At 54.8% G+C, this 17,364-nt stretch overlaps 1 protein-coding gene across 9 annotated transcripts in view; it reads left to right on the plus strand.

Moving 5' to 3' along the window:
- The window catches only part of TNS3 (tensin 3), a 214,654-nt gene that overhangs the window by 45,386 nt on the left and 151,904 nt on the right, over window positions 1–17,364 (plus strand). For 8 of the 9 annotated variants that reach the window (XR_010406632.1, XM_064575503.1, XM_064575508.1 and 5 more), the window contains exon 3: window positions 10,670–10,707. The exons of the other annotated variant lie outside the window; for it this stretch is intronic. Coding sequence is in view for 5 of the 8 variants with exons in the window: in XM_064575498.1 (XP_064431568.1) it covers window positions 10,670–10,707 (38 nt within the window). In the remaining 3 variants the exon portion in view is untranslated. The remainder of the gene's footprint in view (window positions 1–10,669; window positions 10,708–17,364) is intronic. 9 annotated transcript variants of the gene reach the window in all.

The raw sequence follows: 17,364 nt of genomic DNA on the forward strand, positions 1-17,364 counted from the left end.
TTACTTCCACATTTAACCCCGTTTTACCTCCTATTTCATATGTGGCGAGATTAGAAGAAAAAGCTTCATTTTTACAAAGCTGTGATGCTTGACATAGAGCCTTTCTTAATCCTTATTCTGGAACCTTACAGGGAAAGGCAGAGATGGCAGTGAGGGTGGTGATGGGGCTCAGCGTGTGCTTGTGGCTCACACCATGCCACCCAGAACCCTGCTGATGGCACCCCAGCTCTGTGCCCTCGCCACCTAATGCCCTACTGGGCACTGTGGTAGCCTGTTCTCACTGCTCCACCAGGTTCCCTCGGGTGGTTTAAAATGGTTCAGTTTTCACTGATGTTGCTTTTATGAACCCAGCCTGGTCATATTTTAGGTAAGGCAGTGGAAGGCCATGGTACAGGTGATGTTGGTGTTCTGGTTTTGAGCAGGTGTTGAGAGATGTGAGTTCTGGGGGATTTTGCCCCAGAGGGAGATGGTCTGGGAGGGTGCGGGGTCAGACCAAGCAGAAGTGATCCCGTTGGAAAGGCTTTGCCTGGATCTTATCGTGGAATAGGAGAGAACAGACTGGAATGGAAAAGTGACAGAGAATGAAGGAATGCCGCAAAGAGGGACCCTCTTGGGAGGAATCTGAGGAGATGAGGATTGAGAAAGGGAGCAACAAGGAGAGGCACGTGGAATGAGGGAGTTTTGTAAGGAAGATGGGATGATGACTTTTCCCCTTCAGTAAACAAAATGTGTGTTAAGCACCTGTTAGAATGAGAAGATGAGAAAGCTGTGCCCTGTGTGTGAGGAGCTCACGGTCAGAGGGGGGAGTTCTGTCTGTGAGGGGCTCGCAGTCTGAGGGGGGCGTCCTCTCTGTGAGGGGCTCACAGTCTGGGGGGGCGTCCTATCTGTGAGGCCATCACAGTCCATAGTATACTAAGTGATTACTGATAAAGACTTGGGTAGATGGCAGATCGGTAGATACACGTGGTAAGTGCTTGCTTTGTGCCCAGATGCCGTGTTACAACCCTAGGACATGGGGGCAGTGAGGACCAACAAGTCAGAGAGCAACGTGGCCGAGCAGTGAATGTTAGGGCAGGCTGCCCTGTCCTGGGGCCTCCGGTCCCCTCCTGTCTGTGTAGCCGGTTACTGGGAACCCAGAGAGGCTGGTGAACTTGAGTGTACATGGGCGAGTAGCGGAGAAGCAAGGGCTCATCTCTCCCTTAGTAAATATGTGCAGAGTGTCGTACAAAAGCTTCTGACGGGCCTGTAAGACAGTGGCCTGGATTTCTGAGGCTCCTGCAGACATTCGGAAGAATAGCAGTTCCAAGACAACATGTAAAAATGTCTGGTGCTTCAGAGCCAGATGCTCGGGGCCGGGGCTGGTGTACTGGGAGCTGGGATTCTCACCCTGGGCTTTGGAAACCCCTGTGAGACAAGGGGGCCGATGTGCGGCGGTGGAGACGGCCTCCAACGGACTGCGTGTGTGTTGTGTCGTCAAGGCCTGGAAGACCTGTGAGAAGCACACGCACCACGGACCCTGGACCCTCGCGGACGTGGGCTCCACTGAGTGGGGAGCAGGAACCGGCTCCCACCCTGCACCCTGTGGCCTTGAGCTCCACTCGCTCTCTCGCTTGATGCTTGGCGGCTTTCCATTTTTGCGAGTGGGTGGATGAAAAGTGGAATCTCCCTTGACTGTATTTTCCATTCATCTGCTATTACTTGAGGTAGCCTCTATAAAAGACACAGAGAAGATGTCTGTGGTGTTCATTTTAGTGAGCTAGCCTTTCCGATCCTTTGCTCATTTAAAAAATTAGATTATTGGGGCACCTGGGTGGTGCTGTCGTTTGAGCGTCCGACTTTTGGTTTCGGCTCAGGTCGTGATCTTGGGGTCGTGAGATCAAGCCCCGTGTCGGGATCCGCTCTCAGTGCAGTCTGCTTGGGATTCTCTCCTCTGTCCCCCTGCTGTGCACACGCTTTCTCTTTCTCTCAAATAAATAAATAAATCTTAAAAAAATTAGATTATTTATTATCGTTTGTTCCTTCTTGAATTAAAAGAATTCATTATCTTACAAATAGTAATCATTTTATCCATTACATCAGGCAGAACATTTGCCAACTTTTGATGGACTTGGACCCACAGGCATGTGAATTTCTTACCATTCGACCTTCTGCATGGCAAGCCTTCCAGGGAGTTGTTTGTCTGATTTTGTCTGTGGAGTGTTTATCTCGGGGAAGTTTTAAGGTCCGGCTTGTTCAGACCTACCCATCACTTCGTTTAATCCCTGTGTTCGATTGTTATTTAAAGCACCTTCCCTTCTCTGTGGCCATAAGGATGTTCTGCATGTTTTATTCCAATATTCCTTCTGCTTTTCCAGTTCTGATCCAGTTTCATGATTGATTCACCTGGAATTTGCACTATTTCTGTTTTTTTTTTTTTTTTTTTTTTTTTGTGAGTTAGCTGGTTTTCCCAGTGAGACATATTGCATGGTCCATCCTTTGCTTATCCGAGTTGGGATGACACCTCCATCCTGCCCAGAGTTCTCAGGTGTGGATGAGGCCATTGCTCATGTCTGTTTTTACAGAGTTTAGTTTGTTTTGTACTGTACATAGCTTTACATATCTTCATCTTGCCCATTATAAGTGTTGTCACATATTAGATTTTTAGAAATCCTAGTGTTTCAACAGCTACCCAATATTTTATTTATGGATATACAATTTTTCTGATTGCTTTGGTAAACTCTTTTTTTATCATGAGAAAGGAATCTTTGGTATCACTTTGTTCTGCTTCTCATTCTGTATAATGAGAAGAGTGAAGATGTCATGTGTGTATATGTGTGTGTATTTTGTGCTTCTGTTAGGCATAATAGGGAGGCTGGACCCTCCTATCTGCTTCTGCATTCAACCTGTTTCAACCTTGTATTAGGTGGGGTTCTCCAGAGAAACAGAGCCAGTGGGATTTGTCAGAAGGGGTTGGCTCTGGTTAAGGAGGCTGCGAGGGCCCAAGATCTGTGGTTGGCAAGCTGGAGAGCTGGTGTGTAGCTCCAGTCCGAGTCCAAGTTCAGAAGCAGGAGAACACTGACTGTCCCAGATCAAAGACAGTGATGCAGAGAGAATTCTTTCTTACTCTGCCCTTCATTCTGTTTAGTTCCTCACTGGATTAGATGAGGGCCCACCCGGGCCGGGGAGGGCAATCTGCTTCTCTCACTTACAGATTTAGATATTAAGCTCATCCAGAAACACCCTTCCAGACACACCCAGACACATCCAGAATCACGTTCAACCAGATATCTGGGCATCTTGTGGCCCAGTGAAGTTGACACATAAAATGAACCATCACAGACATATTGTTTTGGCTCAAGGAGGATCCAGCCTCACGTAGATATGTGTTTGAAAAAGGAAGCATTTTGATAACCTTTTCAGATTATTGAGGGTATTCTTTTTGGATACCAAACCAAAACTCAAGTGATGTTTCTTAAAGCTTAGTTTTGGTGTGGGGTCTGGAACTGTGTCGATGAGCTTTGCCTACTCTGTTCTGTTAAGATCCATGAGCCTGTCTAGCACTTTGAGAGTATGTTCTAGCCAGGCGTGGCCATGTGATGTCAGGCAGTGGTCATTTGGAAAATACTGGTTCAACAAGTTCAGCAGATTTTCTTGATGTTAACACATTTATTATAAAATACCAAGAAAACCCCCCATATTTGTTCCTTTCAGTGTTGATTCTATCAGGACAGTGTTAGGAGTTGTCAAGCTCATGGGGATGGATACATGTCCCCCCAAATTCTAAATTTCACTTGAAATCTCAAATTTTGTCATCGGCCAAATGCTGTCAGTTGTTTACCTCACCGTGACAGGCATGCTTTGTTCATTGGTGAGACTGATGAGTGTGCAAGTCTGAATAGCCATGCATTGTCTGCCTGGGAGTTCTTTCAGACAAAAACGGTGTTTCCTGAGAAGGCAGCTAGGTCAGCTGCCTGCTCCCACCCACACAGGTGCTTCTCACAAGCTCCACCATGCTCCACCGCGCAGAGAAGTACTCAGTGCTCATGTCCCAGCTGGTCTCACGGAAAGGTGAAAATGCAAGAAGAGAATACTGGTTAAGCAGTGGACAAGTGAGTGCTGTATTCCACATGGAGAAGCAATACGTCCTGAAACTATGTACTGAGTACGTAATGGTTCTCAGGAGACGCTAGGGGTCTTCTGCTACGCATGTTGTCTCCCTGGGTCATGTGCTTAGGTGTGGAGGTGGCAGATGTGTGAAGCGGTGGTGAGATGTGACCCAGAGGCACAAAACAGTGGAAAACACAGGAGAGTAGGCACTCATGCTGTATTGTGAGGGCATTTGGGCAGTTGCTGGAGAAGAGTTCGGGGTGACATGGACACAGGGTCACGTGAGGGTTATGTGGAAAGAGGTCTGTGGAAGCAGAGGGAACATCCCAGTGGCCTGTGAGTTTGGCTTTGGGTGGAAGATTCCAGCCTTGCTGTTTACTGAGTGCTCAGCGCCCAGAAGCTAGGGACATTGTAATGCAGAGAAGCCACATGGAGGAGCTGTGTGAAGAACAGAGTTGGCGCGTTTCAGTGGCATCTTCAGAGACTCTGGACCAGGAACGGTAGTAGATAGAAGTGGTCGTGCTCGGTGCATCTGAGGAGCTCCCAGCTGGCCCTGTTGTGCATGGCGTGTTCTACTGTCCTCTAACCGCCTGTGTCACAGATGAGGAAACTGAGCACCAGCATGTGGGGCCTCTGTGCTTTAGCTCGGGGGATGTGCTGATGCTTTCAGCAGGAAGAAATTGGACAAGGGCTGTGATGGAGCGAAAGGTAATGAGAATAATGAGGCAATTTGTGTTGTTTTTTAATGAAAGGGACATTTTTGCATTTAGGATTAATAGGATTCTTTTCATTTTCATGTAAGTGAAAGTAATGAGATGCCAGGGAAACTGCAACGAACATATTTGTGTAATGCATGCATTTGATACCATCCATATTTAGAACCATCAGTAATGGTTTTTAGGGGGCAGAGTCATGGCCTTAGATAATTATGTAGTGACGGGCCCAGAAATGCTGAGATTAACATGTTGATTTTCATCTGGGAACAGAGCATAGAGTCTGTTTTAAAACCTGCACAGATTCTGCTCCTTACAGGGACCGCTGGAGTTTTTAAAAATGATTTTTGTTAACACAGTAATTCAGGACTGTTTGTACAATCGAATGTTGCCTAGAATTTATAAAAGTCCAGTATTAGAAAAAAATACCATATAAAACCCTAAAGAGTCCACCAAAAAACTGTTAGAACTAACAGATGAATTTGGTAAAGTGGCAGGATACATGATCAACATACAAAAATCAGTTGCATTTCTAGACACTAACAGTGAACTATCTGAAAGAGAGATTAAGAACAGACTCTAACTTCCAGTGCAATCAAAAACAATAAAATACTTAGGAATATGCTTAACCAATAAGGTGAAAGACTTGTACCCTGAAAACTATCATTGATGAAAGAAATTGAGGAGCACACAAATAGATGGAAAGATATTCCCGTGTTGTTGGATTGGAAGAATTAATATTGTTAAAACATCCATGCTACACAAGGTAATTGGCAGATTCAACACAATCTCTATCAAAATTCCAATGGCATTTCTTACAGAAATAGAAACAACCCTAAAATTCAGATGAGATCACAAAAGACCCCAAATAGCGAAATCAAACTTGAGAAAGAACAGAGCTGGAAGCATTACGCTTCCTGATTTCAAACTATATTGCAAAGCTGTCATGATCAGAACAGTGTGGTACTGCATAAAAATAGGCACATAGACCAGTGGAACAGTATTGGGAACCTAGAAATAAACCTGCACACTTATGGTCAAGTATTCTTTGACAAGGGTGCCAAGACACAAGGGGAAGGATAACCTCTTTAACAGCAGTGCTGGGAAGATGGATAATGACACACAGAAGAATGAAGCTACACTTATGTCTCTACCACTCAGAAAAATTAACTTGAACTGGATCAAAGACTTAAATGTAAGACCTGAACCCATAAAATGACTAGAAGAAAACAGAGGAAAATCTCCCTGATGTTGGTCTTTGCAGCGATTTCCTGGATATGACCCCAAAAGCAAACATCAACAAGTGGGACTATAGCTAACTCAAAAGCTTCTGCATGGCCAAAGAAACCATCAACAAAATGGAAAGGCAACCCACAGAATGGGAGAAGATATTTGCAAATCATATGTCTGATGAGGGATTAGTATCCAAAATAAATGAAGAACTCCTACAACTCAATAGCAGACAACTAAATAATGGGATTAAGAAATGGGCAGAGGAACTGAATGACATTTCTCCCCAGAAGACATCTGGATGCCCAGCAGGTACATGAAAAGATGCTCAATATCACTTGTCACAGGGGAAATGCAAATTATAATGAGTTACCATCTCACACTTGTTAGAATGACTTTCATGAAAAAGACAAGAGATAACAGGTGTTGGTGAGGATGTGGAGAAAGGGAACGCCTGTGCACTGTTGGTGGGAATACGGACTGGTGCAGCCACCGTGGAAAACAGTATGGAGGGTCCTCAAAGAGTTAAACCTAGAATTTCATATGATCTGGCAATTCTACTTCTGGGTATTTATTTGAAGGAAATCAAATCATTAGAGATATCTGTCCTCTCTTTCTCGTAAAAGCGTTATTCACAATAGCCAAGATACGGAAGCAATCTGAGTGTCCATTGATGGATGAATGGATAAAGAAAATGTGGTATATAAATGACGGAAGATTATTCAGCCATATAAAAGGGAAATCCCGCTATTTGGAACAGCATGGATGAACCCGGAGGACACTCCGCTAAGTGAAATAAGTCAGAAAAAGACAAACACTTTATGGTATCACATGTATGTGAAATCTTAAAAAACCCCCAAATACCTCAAACTGAAGAGAAATGGAGTAGAATGGTGGTTTCCAGGGTTGAGCGTGGGGGAAATGGGAAGATGTTGGTCTGAGGGCATGAACTTTCAGTTGCAAGATGAATGAGTTTAGGGATCTAATGTACAGCATGATGACTGTGGTTAACGGTACTTTATTGGATACTTAAAGTTTGCTAAGAGAATAGATCTTAGGTATTTTCTCCCTCTCACACACACGCACGGGTAATGTGATGGATGTGATAATTAACGTGATTGTGGCAAATATTTCACAATGTAGACATGTATCAAATCCTCATGTTGTACACCTTAAATATATACAATTTTGTCAATTATAGCTCAGGAAAGCTGGAAGCAAACAACAAAGCATGAGCTGCTGTGCTGGGGAGAGACTGGTGGTCAGAGTGCACATGCACACCTTGTCCTTTTGGGTGTGTGCAGTTTAGCAATGCATTTCGTTGGGGAAGTTCTGGTGCTTTCTGCAGCTTCCCTTCTCCCTGGAGACTGCACCACATGGAGTGGCAGTCAGGGAGGGAGGGCCCCTGCCATGTGCACCGGCTTCTGAAAGCGGACACAGGGCAGATAAGACCTGAGGGGTCGTGCAAGGACCCCAGGCTCCCATCACTAGACATGCAGAAGATCAGTGGCTGTTTCGTGGAGCACGGTGAAAATCCAGCCAGCCTGTGTGATGGAAGGTGTTATCACCATGCAGCTCGTGCCCGATGGGCACTCCGTCGGTATCAGCTGCCGATCTCCGTTCCCACCACTGTTACAAGAGGCTGGTGATTCTCAACAAAGGACACCGTCCTAGATGAGCTTGGTGTAGTGGGGGGAGATGGACACAGAGATTGCTGTGAAGTGAGGGGTAGTGAGATGAAGGCTAGGCAGAGGAAGGCAGGCCAGGGGCTTCTGGAACGCATTAACCCAGACTAGGAGGAGCGACAGGGCTTCCTGGTGGAGAAGGTGGTTGCCGCCTTCAGTCTTGGAGAAAGAAACATGTCAGCTTGATGCAGAAGGGTGTGTGGGAAGTTCTAGACAGAGACAGGGGAGCAGAGCCAAGGGGGTGTGTGGAGATGGTGTGAGTGACGCTCTGGGTCGGGGGGACGGGAGGACGGGGTGGGGCCGGTGGCGATGGCATGGGGGATGTTGGATCTGTATTGAGGAGCTGCATTTTGTCTGTAGGCGAGAGGATTGGAAACCTGGCCTGGACTGTGTCCACTTTGGGCGTTTATAGATGTTGGAAAGGCCACGTGTGGCTGGGTGGGGAACCGGGTGGAGATGGGCCATCGCTGGACCCGTCACCCTCGTGGTTTCCCCAAGGGGATGCTTACAGGACCACACGCAGTTGCACCCAGGAAAGCATGGCCCGCAGGGCCAGGCACACTGCCGGAGGTTGTCCGCTGCACCGCTGCTTCTCTAAGGAAAACCTGAGGGGCCATCCATAAAACTTGGGGGGTCGCCTGCCTACGTACTGGAAACAGTGGGTCCACCTCTCGGGATCTCCACCTTCGTGCCTGGGTGGTTTACGCGAGGTCGCTGTGATTAGTTAACCCTTGTGAATGTAACGGCTTTGCCCTCTGATGGCCGTGGGCTCTCTTGTGTCTGAGTCGGCCGTCCCGTCCACCACGAGGGTGTCACACCACTTGTGACCTGGCCACTGACCAGAGCCCTTTCCGGGCTGAGCTCGCCCACCGTAGCGAGTACCTCCTGCTGCTCGACGAATTACTCCAGAAGTTAGTGCCCTGCGTGGTGGTAGCACCTGTCATTTCTCACTGCTTCAGTGGGACGGGAATTTGGGAGTCACGTGGCTGGGCAGTGCGGCTCCGGGCCTGTTGAGAGGCTGCATCATCTGAAGGCACGCCCGGGGCCGGAGCGCCCCTCCCAAGGGGGCCCCCTCACAGGGCGGCAAGCTGGTGCTGGCTGTTGGTGCAAGGCCTCAGTTCCCCCACGTGAGCCTCTCCGCCTGGCTGTCCTCAGCAGGGCTGGCTCGAGAGGTCGGGGCGGGGGCTGCAAGCCCTGCGTTCCACCACACTGTCTGGTCCCACAGACCAGCCCCGAGCCACCATGGAAGGGACTGCATGCGGGCGTGGGCGCATGGGTCACTCGGGCCCTCTTGGAGTCTGACGGCCATGAGATTTGTGCCCCAGTCCCGGGCTGCGAGCGGACCAACTGCCCAGCTTGGTGTGTGTGCGTGCGCAGAGCATCCTCTGGGGCCAGGGGAATTCTTCCCTGCATTTCTGCTGATTCTTGCTTACTTGAAGGCCAAGGGCCTCTGACGATGTCCACTCTACCTCGGGATCTCTCGCTGGCCTCCAGACCTGGCTGTGCTTCTGGCCGCCTTTCTAGTCTGGCACGGATGCCCCTTTTTATTCCAAAGGCAAGTCTATGTTGATTAGAAAGTCACTCATCGCCTTTGTGCAGTGCACCCATTAGGAGATGTAGAGTAAATATTTGTCTTTGTGAATAATCTCACAAACCTCAGAGGCATAGAAAGACCATTCAGAAAATAGATCTTTGCAAAGATAATGCTCCTGGCTGTTCTCTGCTGGAGTTCCTGTAATCACCAGCCAGTGGCCAAGTTACTTTGTCTGCTTTATCCTTTTGCAGTCCTGCAGGGATCTTTGTGAGTTCAGTGTTTCCATCCCCAGCTCTAGAAAGGAGAGGGACGGGGGTGTGTGTGTGGGGGGGATGGTCTGGGCTTTGAAGCTCCTCCCTCCCCCGGCCCCCTCCCAGGCCTGGTTCTTCCAGGATCCCCCACGCTTGTGCATGTTGATACTGTGTTCGTCGTCTCAAACGAGGATCCCTCGATGGCATCCCAGTCACGCGGGAGAGGAAGCTGAGGCCCAGAGAGGTCACTGGTCCTGCCCAGGGCCGCATGGCTGTGGGGGGCTGTGAAGGTCCCGGCCCCACATGCCCAGCCCGGGCCCCTCCCCCACACCGCAGCTGCGCCCCTGCCTTCCCTGTCCTGTTTCTGCCTGGCATCTGGTGCTGGCCGAGCTGCATGGGGCTGTTGGGGTTCCCCTGGCAGCAGTGGGGCCACAGCCTCCCGAGGGCGGGCCTGTGAAATCCCCCTGGGTTCCGGCTCTAAGTCTGCACTCTTGGGGCCTCTGGGCGGGCGCATGTCTGCGGTTCCCCTGCGGGAACCTAGACGCGGATTTACTCTGACGGTCCGTCCCCAGGCCGACCGGGAGCGTGGGGCGTGCGGAGCGCAACGGGCGGCTTTCTCACTAATCAAAAGGCACCAGTCCTGGGCGCCTGGGCGGCTCAGTTCTTTAAGCGTTTGCCTTCGGCTCAGGTCATGATCCCGGGGTCCTGGGGTCCAGTCCCGTATCGGGCTCCCTCCCGGGGAGTCTGCTTCTCCCTCTGACCCTCTCCCCCTTCATGCTCTCTCTCTCAAATAAATAAATTAAAAAAAAAAAAAAAAGAAAGAAAGAAAGGCACCAGTCCTGATGCTGATGCTGGGGGGGAAGGGGGGCACTTTCGGGTTTCCCGTCCCTCTTGGGGGAGAAGCTGTGATTCCCAGACCGACGTGGAAGCTTGGTCCAGCGCAGAGTCCGCGCGGCTCTCCTCCTCCAGGGATCCCGGAGAGCCCACGGTTGTGGCTCGGCGCCTTCCCGGCCGCTGCCAACCGCGGGGTGCTGGCCGGGGCCTCGCGCATCAGGCGTACCTGTACCCCCCACGCTGCTGATCTTCGAGGGTGGACGGGGTTTGCAGGCGTGCGACGTGTTGCTGCTGAGCCCGCTCAACGCACACCCCTTCTTTCTCTCTCTCTTCCAGCCTGCAGGTGCTGCTGCCACAAGCCATGTGAACCTCAGGTAAGTTGCTGCTTCCCTGGGGGCCGTGCCCCCGCCGTGGCCTGGGCTGTGGCTTCTGCCGCCTTGGCCTGTGGCCGTGGGCGTGGAACACACGAGAAACAGGCTGCTAGATGCCTCGATGGGATGTACACGTTTCATCTCGGGAGTAAGCCGAAGAGCTGTGCGCTCTGTGCTCTTAACCGTAGAACGTGACGCTCAAGAATCTGGTTTCAGATAAGAATGCAGTGACCGGCCCTCCCCCCGGCCCCCTGCAGATGCCCCCTCCTCTCTCATGATTGTATCATCAGGTCGGGGTGGCGTAGGCCTAGCGTTCAGGGCACATGGCTTGAGGATTTGGGGGGCTTCGTGTTAGGGTAGTTGTTCTTAGATTGGCGGGGTTGTCAGGCTGTCATGGAAGTCGGGGCCCTGAATTGGGAAGGTCGTCCTGGTGTTTGAGTTCCTTGGAGGGGCTACATTGCCGAGGGCCCCCAGAAGCGCTGGAGGCCTGGGGTGCTTGGTGGGGGTTAGGACTTTGATCAGTGAGGTGGTGAGGAGGCCTGGCCCTGGCAAGTGGGCAGTTGGGGGAACCGCGGGACGGAGGCCTGGGGTTCTGCCCCCGTCACAGTGTCCGTACCTCTCGCATTTTCCCGTAGCGCATGCCTCGAGCCTCTGACTGGCCGGCCCTGCCTCAGAGGGAGCCCCTCACATATCCTGCAGGCCACCCCCGTGGCAGACGGGGTTTTAGAGAGTCTTGGGATTTGGTTGCTGCCGTGCACTTCCTGGGTCAGCTATCGCTGAGAATTTCCGACCGGCTCTGGGCTCTGGGCTCTGAGCAGACGTGTGTGCTGGGGGCATGCTCCGTGCGCTGCGAGCTGGCTCCTACGGTGGGTCCTGTGTGTGGGGACCGGGGATCCTGAATCCCTCCACCCTCCCCACCACGCACGCACGCAGTTTATTACCCCCATGCACACACACACTTCACACACAGACACGCACACGTGTACACCCAGTCGGCGAGAACTGCGGGCCAGTCCGGCCATAGGTGTTTTCTCAAGAAAGAGATTACATGCCTTTTCTTTTTAAACTCCCCACGATGGGGGATTTGGAACTCAGGAGAAGCGCACCGTGCAGTACAGGGCCCCATGCAGCGCTGTCACCCAGCCCCGCGGCCGGCAACCCTCCCGCCGTCCCCTCCGAAGCCCTGGGTCCCCTGCCTCTCCGAGATGTCACGGGATGTGCGTTTGAGCTGCTTTAGGAGCAGGCGCCCGTGGGGGGGCTTCGGGCATGTCTGCTTGCTTTCTGGTCTCACTCTGGAGGAGCCCCCTTTCTGGCTGAGGCCAGGTGTTCCTTGCTCGGACACACTCGGGGGCGGGGAAGGGGCTCGTTTCCGGCCTTGGCTTATCCTCGTTCTGCTTCGCCTGCGAATACGCTCCTCTCTCACGCGTGCACTGTGCTTCTGAGTGGTTGTGTTAGAGCACAGAATTTTCTGGATTTCCAGGAGGGTCCCCCCGCGCCCACGCCGGGAGGGTTGAGACGTGTGTGGCCGGCCTGGCCGCTCCTGGCTGGCAGCGGAGAACTGAGCCGCCTGCTGTTGCCACCGTGTGTTAAAGGGGGGCCCAGAGCCGGCTCCTTAGAGGATTGAATTTTTTGGCTCCAAGAGTATTCCAGAAGTCTTAGCTATCGCCGGTGATGGCATTTCTGGCCACGGTAATTGGCATTTTGCTGAGAGGTAGATAAGCGTTTTCAGTAGATCGGGGTTGGGGGAAATGGATCCGCATTCATTTTTCTCGATAACCCAGCTTCGAGCGGCAGGAGAGAATGCCACCAGCAATAACAAAGCCCCTTCTTATTCCAGAACCATAACACCATGACTGTGGGGTGCAGAAGGGCCATATGTTCCCAGCCACCGCCGGAGATAAGCGGGGGGCAGCTCCGTCTGCCAGGAGCTGAGACGCGGTTCTCGCAGACAGTGTGGGTCCTCGCTTAGCACGTGCGTGTGTAACCCTCAGGCTCCCTCGGTGCCCGGGGTTCGCTGGCTTTCCTGACACACAACCGTGAGGCTTTGGCCCAACGTCCGACCTGGTCCGGCTGCTTACTGACTTGAGGAAGGCGGGCGCTGCAGGTTCCCTCTGGGGCGTCCACGGGCCTGGTGGGGACTCGGAAGGAGTAACCGAGGCCGGGGGTGTGTGGCGCCCTCCCCGCAGCGTGTTCGTGTGCGGTGAACCCCATTGTACTGGGATCGCCAAGGACAGAGACATCCTGCAGAGCCAGGGCCGAGCTAGGGCATGGGGGCTGGGGCTCATGAGGGCAGGGCAGCCGAGTCATGAGCTGGGGCCTCGCTCACCGCCCCGATGGACTGAGGTCACGGTCTTCCTAGTCGACGGGCAGTTCGGCCCCTCAGGTGAGGCCTTGGGCTCAGAGGGCACAGAGAAGCAGAGACCCGGGCCATGATCCCCGTGGGGGCTCCTCGTCTGCTGCACAAGTCCCTGGGGCTCCGGTTTCTTTATGTGTGAAATGGGTGAGTGATCCGTCCACAGTCTGACGTGAAGACAGCTTTCTCTTAGCTGTTAATTATGGTAATCTTGATTATTTAGGTTTTAAGGAAGGCAAATTATTTAGGTGTAATGGCTGGGGAGTTTGGGATTGCAAATATTTTGCTCTCTGGGAGGCCTTGCTGGCTCGCTGGAGCCTCGTGAGCTGCCTGGGTGGCGTGAGCTGGCTTTTCCGGGCTGCCGGCTGACTCACGGGCACGAGCCACGGGAAGTAGGAGAAAGCCGTGGCAGGGAGGCGGGCGATGGGGTCCCTGGTGGGGCCCCCCAAATATGGCAGAGGCGGGGTCCCGGTGGGCTTTGGCGAGCGGGCGGGAGCTCTGCAGAAGTGGGAGTCTGCACCCGCCGCTCCACGCCCCAGGCACGGTCCTTCCACGTCGGCCCAGACCGCACATCTGTTCTTAGAGGAGCCGTCGGTCAGGGGTTGACGTGTTCAAGAGCACATGTCATGCCGATCGCCAGATAGGGTGTTTTGTTTTTTGTAAACGTAAGGCCCCCACGTAGGGACTGAGCAGTGAGTTGGTGAAGCCGGAACCCACCTGCGGTGGTATGGAGCTGTCATCTTGTGGAGGGTCCCCACGCCGGGCTCACCCTGAGCTCCTGCCCTCTGCTCCGAAGTCAGGGCTCTGTCCTCAGGCCCCTTTGTCCCTTGCACGACGTGGATGCCCAGCTCGCCTCTTCTCTTCTGGGTGTGCCTCGATGGGTGCCTCGCTGGAGACAAAGCACGGGACCCCAGGGCTGCCTCCCTCGGTGAGGCGGGAGCCCCCTTCGGGAGAGGAGGGGGTCCCGGGCGGCTGCAGGGGCCTCTGTTTGCTCTGTCCCCGTGTGACTGTCACGTGGTGGCCAAGCTGGGAACCTTCAAACCTCCCGACAGAAGCCGAGCTGTGATGGGCACGCCGTTCCTCTCTCTGAAGGTTGAGGTGCGGCCAGGCGGGGCCCCCCAGAGCCTCTCCCACGTCTGGGCCCCGGGCAGCGTCAGCCCCTCCTGCTGCCACCTCTGCTGGCCTCGCGCGCCGGTGACCCCCGAGTTCTGGCTGTGTTTGGTGCAGGAGCCGCAGTGACCCGCCGGAGACTGTGTCTTCTATAGAGGTGGCCCCTCTGCCACGAGGCCCAGAGCCTGCGGCATCCTCAGACCCACCACAGACGCGGGTCCTGGTGACAGCCGACGCCCACTGGCGTAAGAGGAGTTTTAGCCAGGAGCTTACGTCTGCTGGTTCCCCCGGATCTCCAGACAGCTCTCTTCTCCATGGTGTCCCACGTGTGGGCCGTCGGCCCCTCCCCGCATCGGTCTAGCAAACGGGGACTGTTACAGGGCCCCTGCGTCCCAGCGGTCAGGGGCATCAGGTTTCAGAGTCCAGGTCTGTGCGGGCTTCGTGCGTCCACCGTGGGGCCGGGGCCGGAATGTGCGCCTGCCACCCCTGCTCTGAAGCCTCCAAACCCCCCAGCTCGTGCCCTTCTGCCCCTTTCCCAGGCTGGAGCCCGCGGCCCACCCCACTCTGTGTCTGTGTCTGCACTGGGAAGGATGCCCGAGGGCCCTGGACCCACCAGCCCCTCCCAGGGTCCTTCTGCCCCCGAGTGAGCCGCAGCTTCTTGGCATCACTCAGGCTCCTCAGAATTCCCTTGGAAATGCCGGCAGAGCTGGGAGCGCGTTTCCGGGACTTCGCTGGTGGCAGGCCTCCAGGCCTTGGGGGACGGCTTGGTTTGTGATGAATCCGAGCATCGTGGGCGTGAGCCTGTGGTGAGGTTCCTGCTTCTGCCTCGGTCACTGGTTTTGCCTGCAACACGAGCTGGGAGCCTGCGGATCAGTTCAAGCAAGCCGGCTCGCCGAGGCACCTGCCGCCCGGCACCCTGGGGGTGGTGCCCCCCGACTTCGTGCAGCCCTGCTCCGATGGCAGAGCGAGGGCACCCGCGAATAGGAGACTCCTCCGTTCCGCACAGACGTCCCTCTCGTGACGAGGGTAGCAGATGCGCGAGCATGCAGGTGCCCGATGAGGCGCGGGGGACGGGATGCTGAGGCCGGGCTGCCCCGGGGCCAGGCTCGAATGTGGACAAAACCAAGAAGGAGCGCTTGGTGAATAATTTTCTTCTCTCGAGTGTTAGTGACGGGAATCACCGCTCCCTGAAACTGCACTGGGGATGCCTTTGCTCACGCCTGCCCTCCCTCTGGGAGAACCGGAGACAGTGGAACTTTCCAGGCGTAGCTGTCGGAAGCAGCCCGTGAGAATGTAGGGCAAGGACACCGGGATCTGAGCTCGACGGCCCCGTGGTCGCCACAGGCGCTCGGGCCTTCATTTCTTTCTCTACGAAGTCAGAACACAGACGTCTTCCGTGAGGGGCTCCGAGAACCCGGCTCAGCAGCTGGAGTGAGCCCGGGCCCGGGGCTTCTGGAGGGAGCATCCCCTCCTCGGGATGACTTGCATCCTGCATCCTCGGGGCCAGCACATTTCTCTGGAGACTTCTACCTGCAGTCAGGGTCATTATCCTGCTAACCCAGCTGTCCCACGAAGCGTCGACCGGCCAACGGCACAGATCAGAGTGCGTCTTACTCCCTAAGTGTTTCAACGACACGAAAGGATGGCATACTCTCCACGTCCTCTTCCTGAGAATGGGATCTTCCCTGCCAAGCAGACAAGTCCCATGTCATTGGCTTCGTTTGTGCCCCTCAGGCAGCGTGGGTCCAACCTGAAGGTGCTTCCACACGGCCGGTGGCAGAGGAGTGGGCTCAGCGTTTCCTGAGACCAGAGCCTCGGGTTCCTGCCTGTCCGTGTGGCCTTGACTCTGGCCGGCTCCGTGCCCCACCCCCCACCGCCCGGCCGGCTCTGTGGCTCCTCCCAGGTGGCTCCCAGCCTCCCACTTGGCTGGCCACCCCAGCATCCTGCATTGGTACGAGCTGGCCGCAGCCCTGGCGCGTCCCCAGGGAGGACTTTGGTGGTCCCCTTGGGTGTGGCCCCGCAGTGCCCGGACCCAGGGCCGAGCAGGCCCTTCGGACGCCACCACCTACCTGGTCCTGGGTTCCTGTGTGACCGCCCGCCTCGCAGGGTGGGCCCCTCCACCTCAGTCCCACCCCGGCGGCCATGGGCATGCCTGGCCGTGTGCATGGGCAACAAGTGGAATGCTTCACCTGCCCTCTCTCGGGGGTGGCACCGTCCCCGTGGCGTGGCAGCGTGATCCCCCTGCCTCTGCGCGGGCTCCGCTCAGCAGTGTGTAGGTGGAGCTTTACGACCTGCTGACCTGCCTGCTGGGAGGACCCCCGTGGCTCCTTCCAAGCCGCCCACGTGCGTGGCTCAGCTCGCACACCCCGGCACTGCCGCGTTTGGCTCCCGTTTGCTCGGGGTCGCCTGCTCGTCACCTCCGTCGTAGAAGCCGCGTCCCCTGCGCAGACAGCTCTGGACTGTCCTCGGGCGCCTTGCCGCTTGCCTGTGTCGACAGCCGCCCTGGCTTCTTTCTGGAAGATGCTAACTCTTCATTCTTCATTCACATTCCCTGTGAGCGAACGCCCTGTTCCCGACCTCCTTGTCCGGACGCACTGCTGTCTTTCACTGGCCACTGTGCACTTTCTGAACTGTTCAGAATCTGTCCTCTCTGCCTGCATCGTGCGGCCGACCCCTCTCTCCGGCTCGGCGGGGTCCTCCCAGCTGCGTGGCGCCCCGCGCCCTCCCCAGCCTGCCTGCACCTGGCGATCTTGCTGCTTCCCAGAACGCTCTTCTCCCGGACCCCTCGCTCCTGCCCTCAGGCTGCAGGTGCCTAAGACCCCTGCTGGTGACTTCCCTGCCCCTTCTTCCCCCGTCGGGGAGGACGTGCTGGTGGCCTTGGGGGGCCCTGCAGCCTGGTCCTCAGGGTGTCCCCCCCACACCTGCACCTGCCCTCTGCCCGGTGGCCGCCCCCGGATGCTGTCCCCATGCTGTCCGAGCACGTGTGTCCCTGGACAGCCTGGCCACCAGGGTCAGGCCCTTGAGGACGGAGGTCCGGCGCGGGGATCAGGACTGTGCCTGCGTGCTCCCCCCTTGGGTGGCCGTGGTGTGAGTCCGGGCATTTTGCGGGGCCCCGAGTGGCATGTCAACGCCTCCCGCGTGAAATCGCTCACGTTGCACCCGGACAGGAGCATTTCCAATCCCGGTGCCGGCTTTCT

Source organism: Mirounga angustirostris, unplaced genomic scaffold (genome assembly GCF_029215605.1).
Source record: "Mirounga angustirostris isolate CCGP_5_RB_7025 unplaced genomic scaffold, mMirAng1.0.hap1 SCAF_12, whole genome shotgun sequence".
In the NCBI taxonomy this organism is placed as follows: domain Eukaryota; kingdom Metazoa; phylum Chordata; class Mammalia; order Carnivora; family Phocidae; genus Mirounga; species Mirounga angustirostris.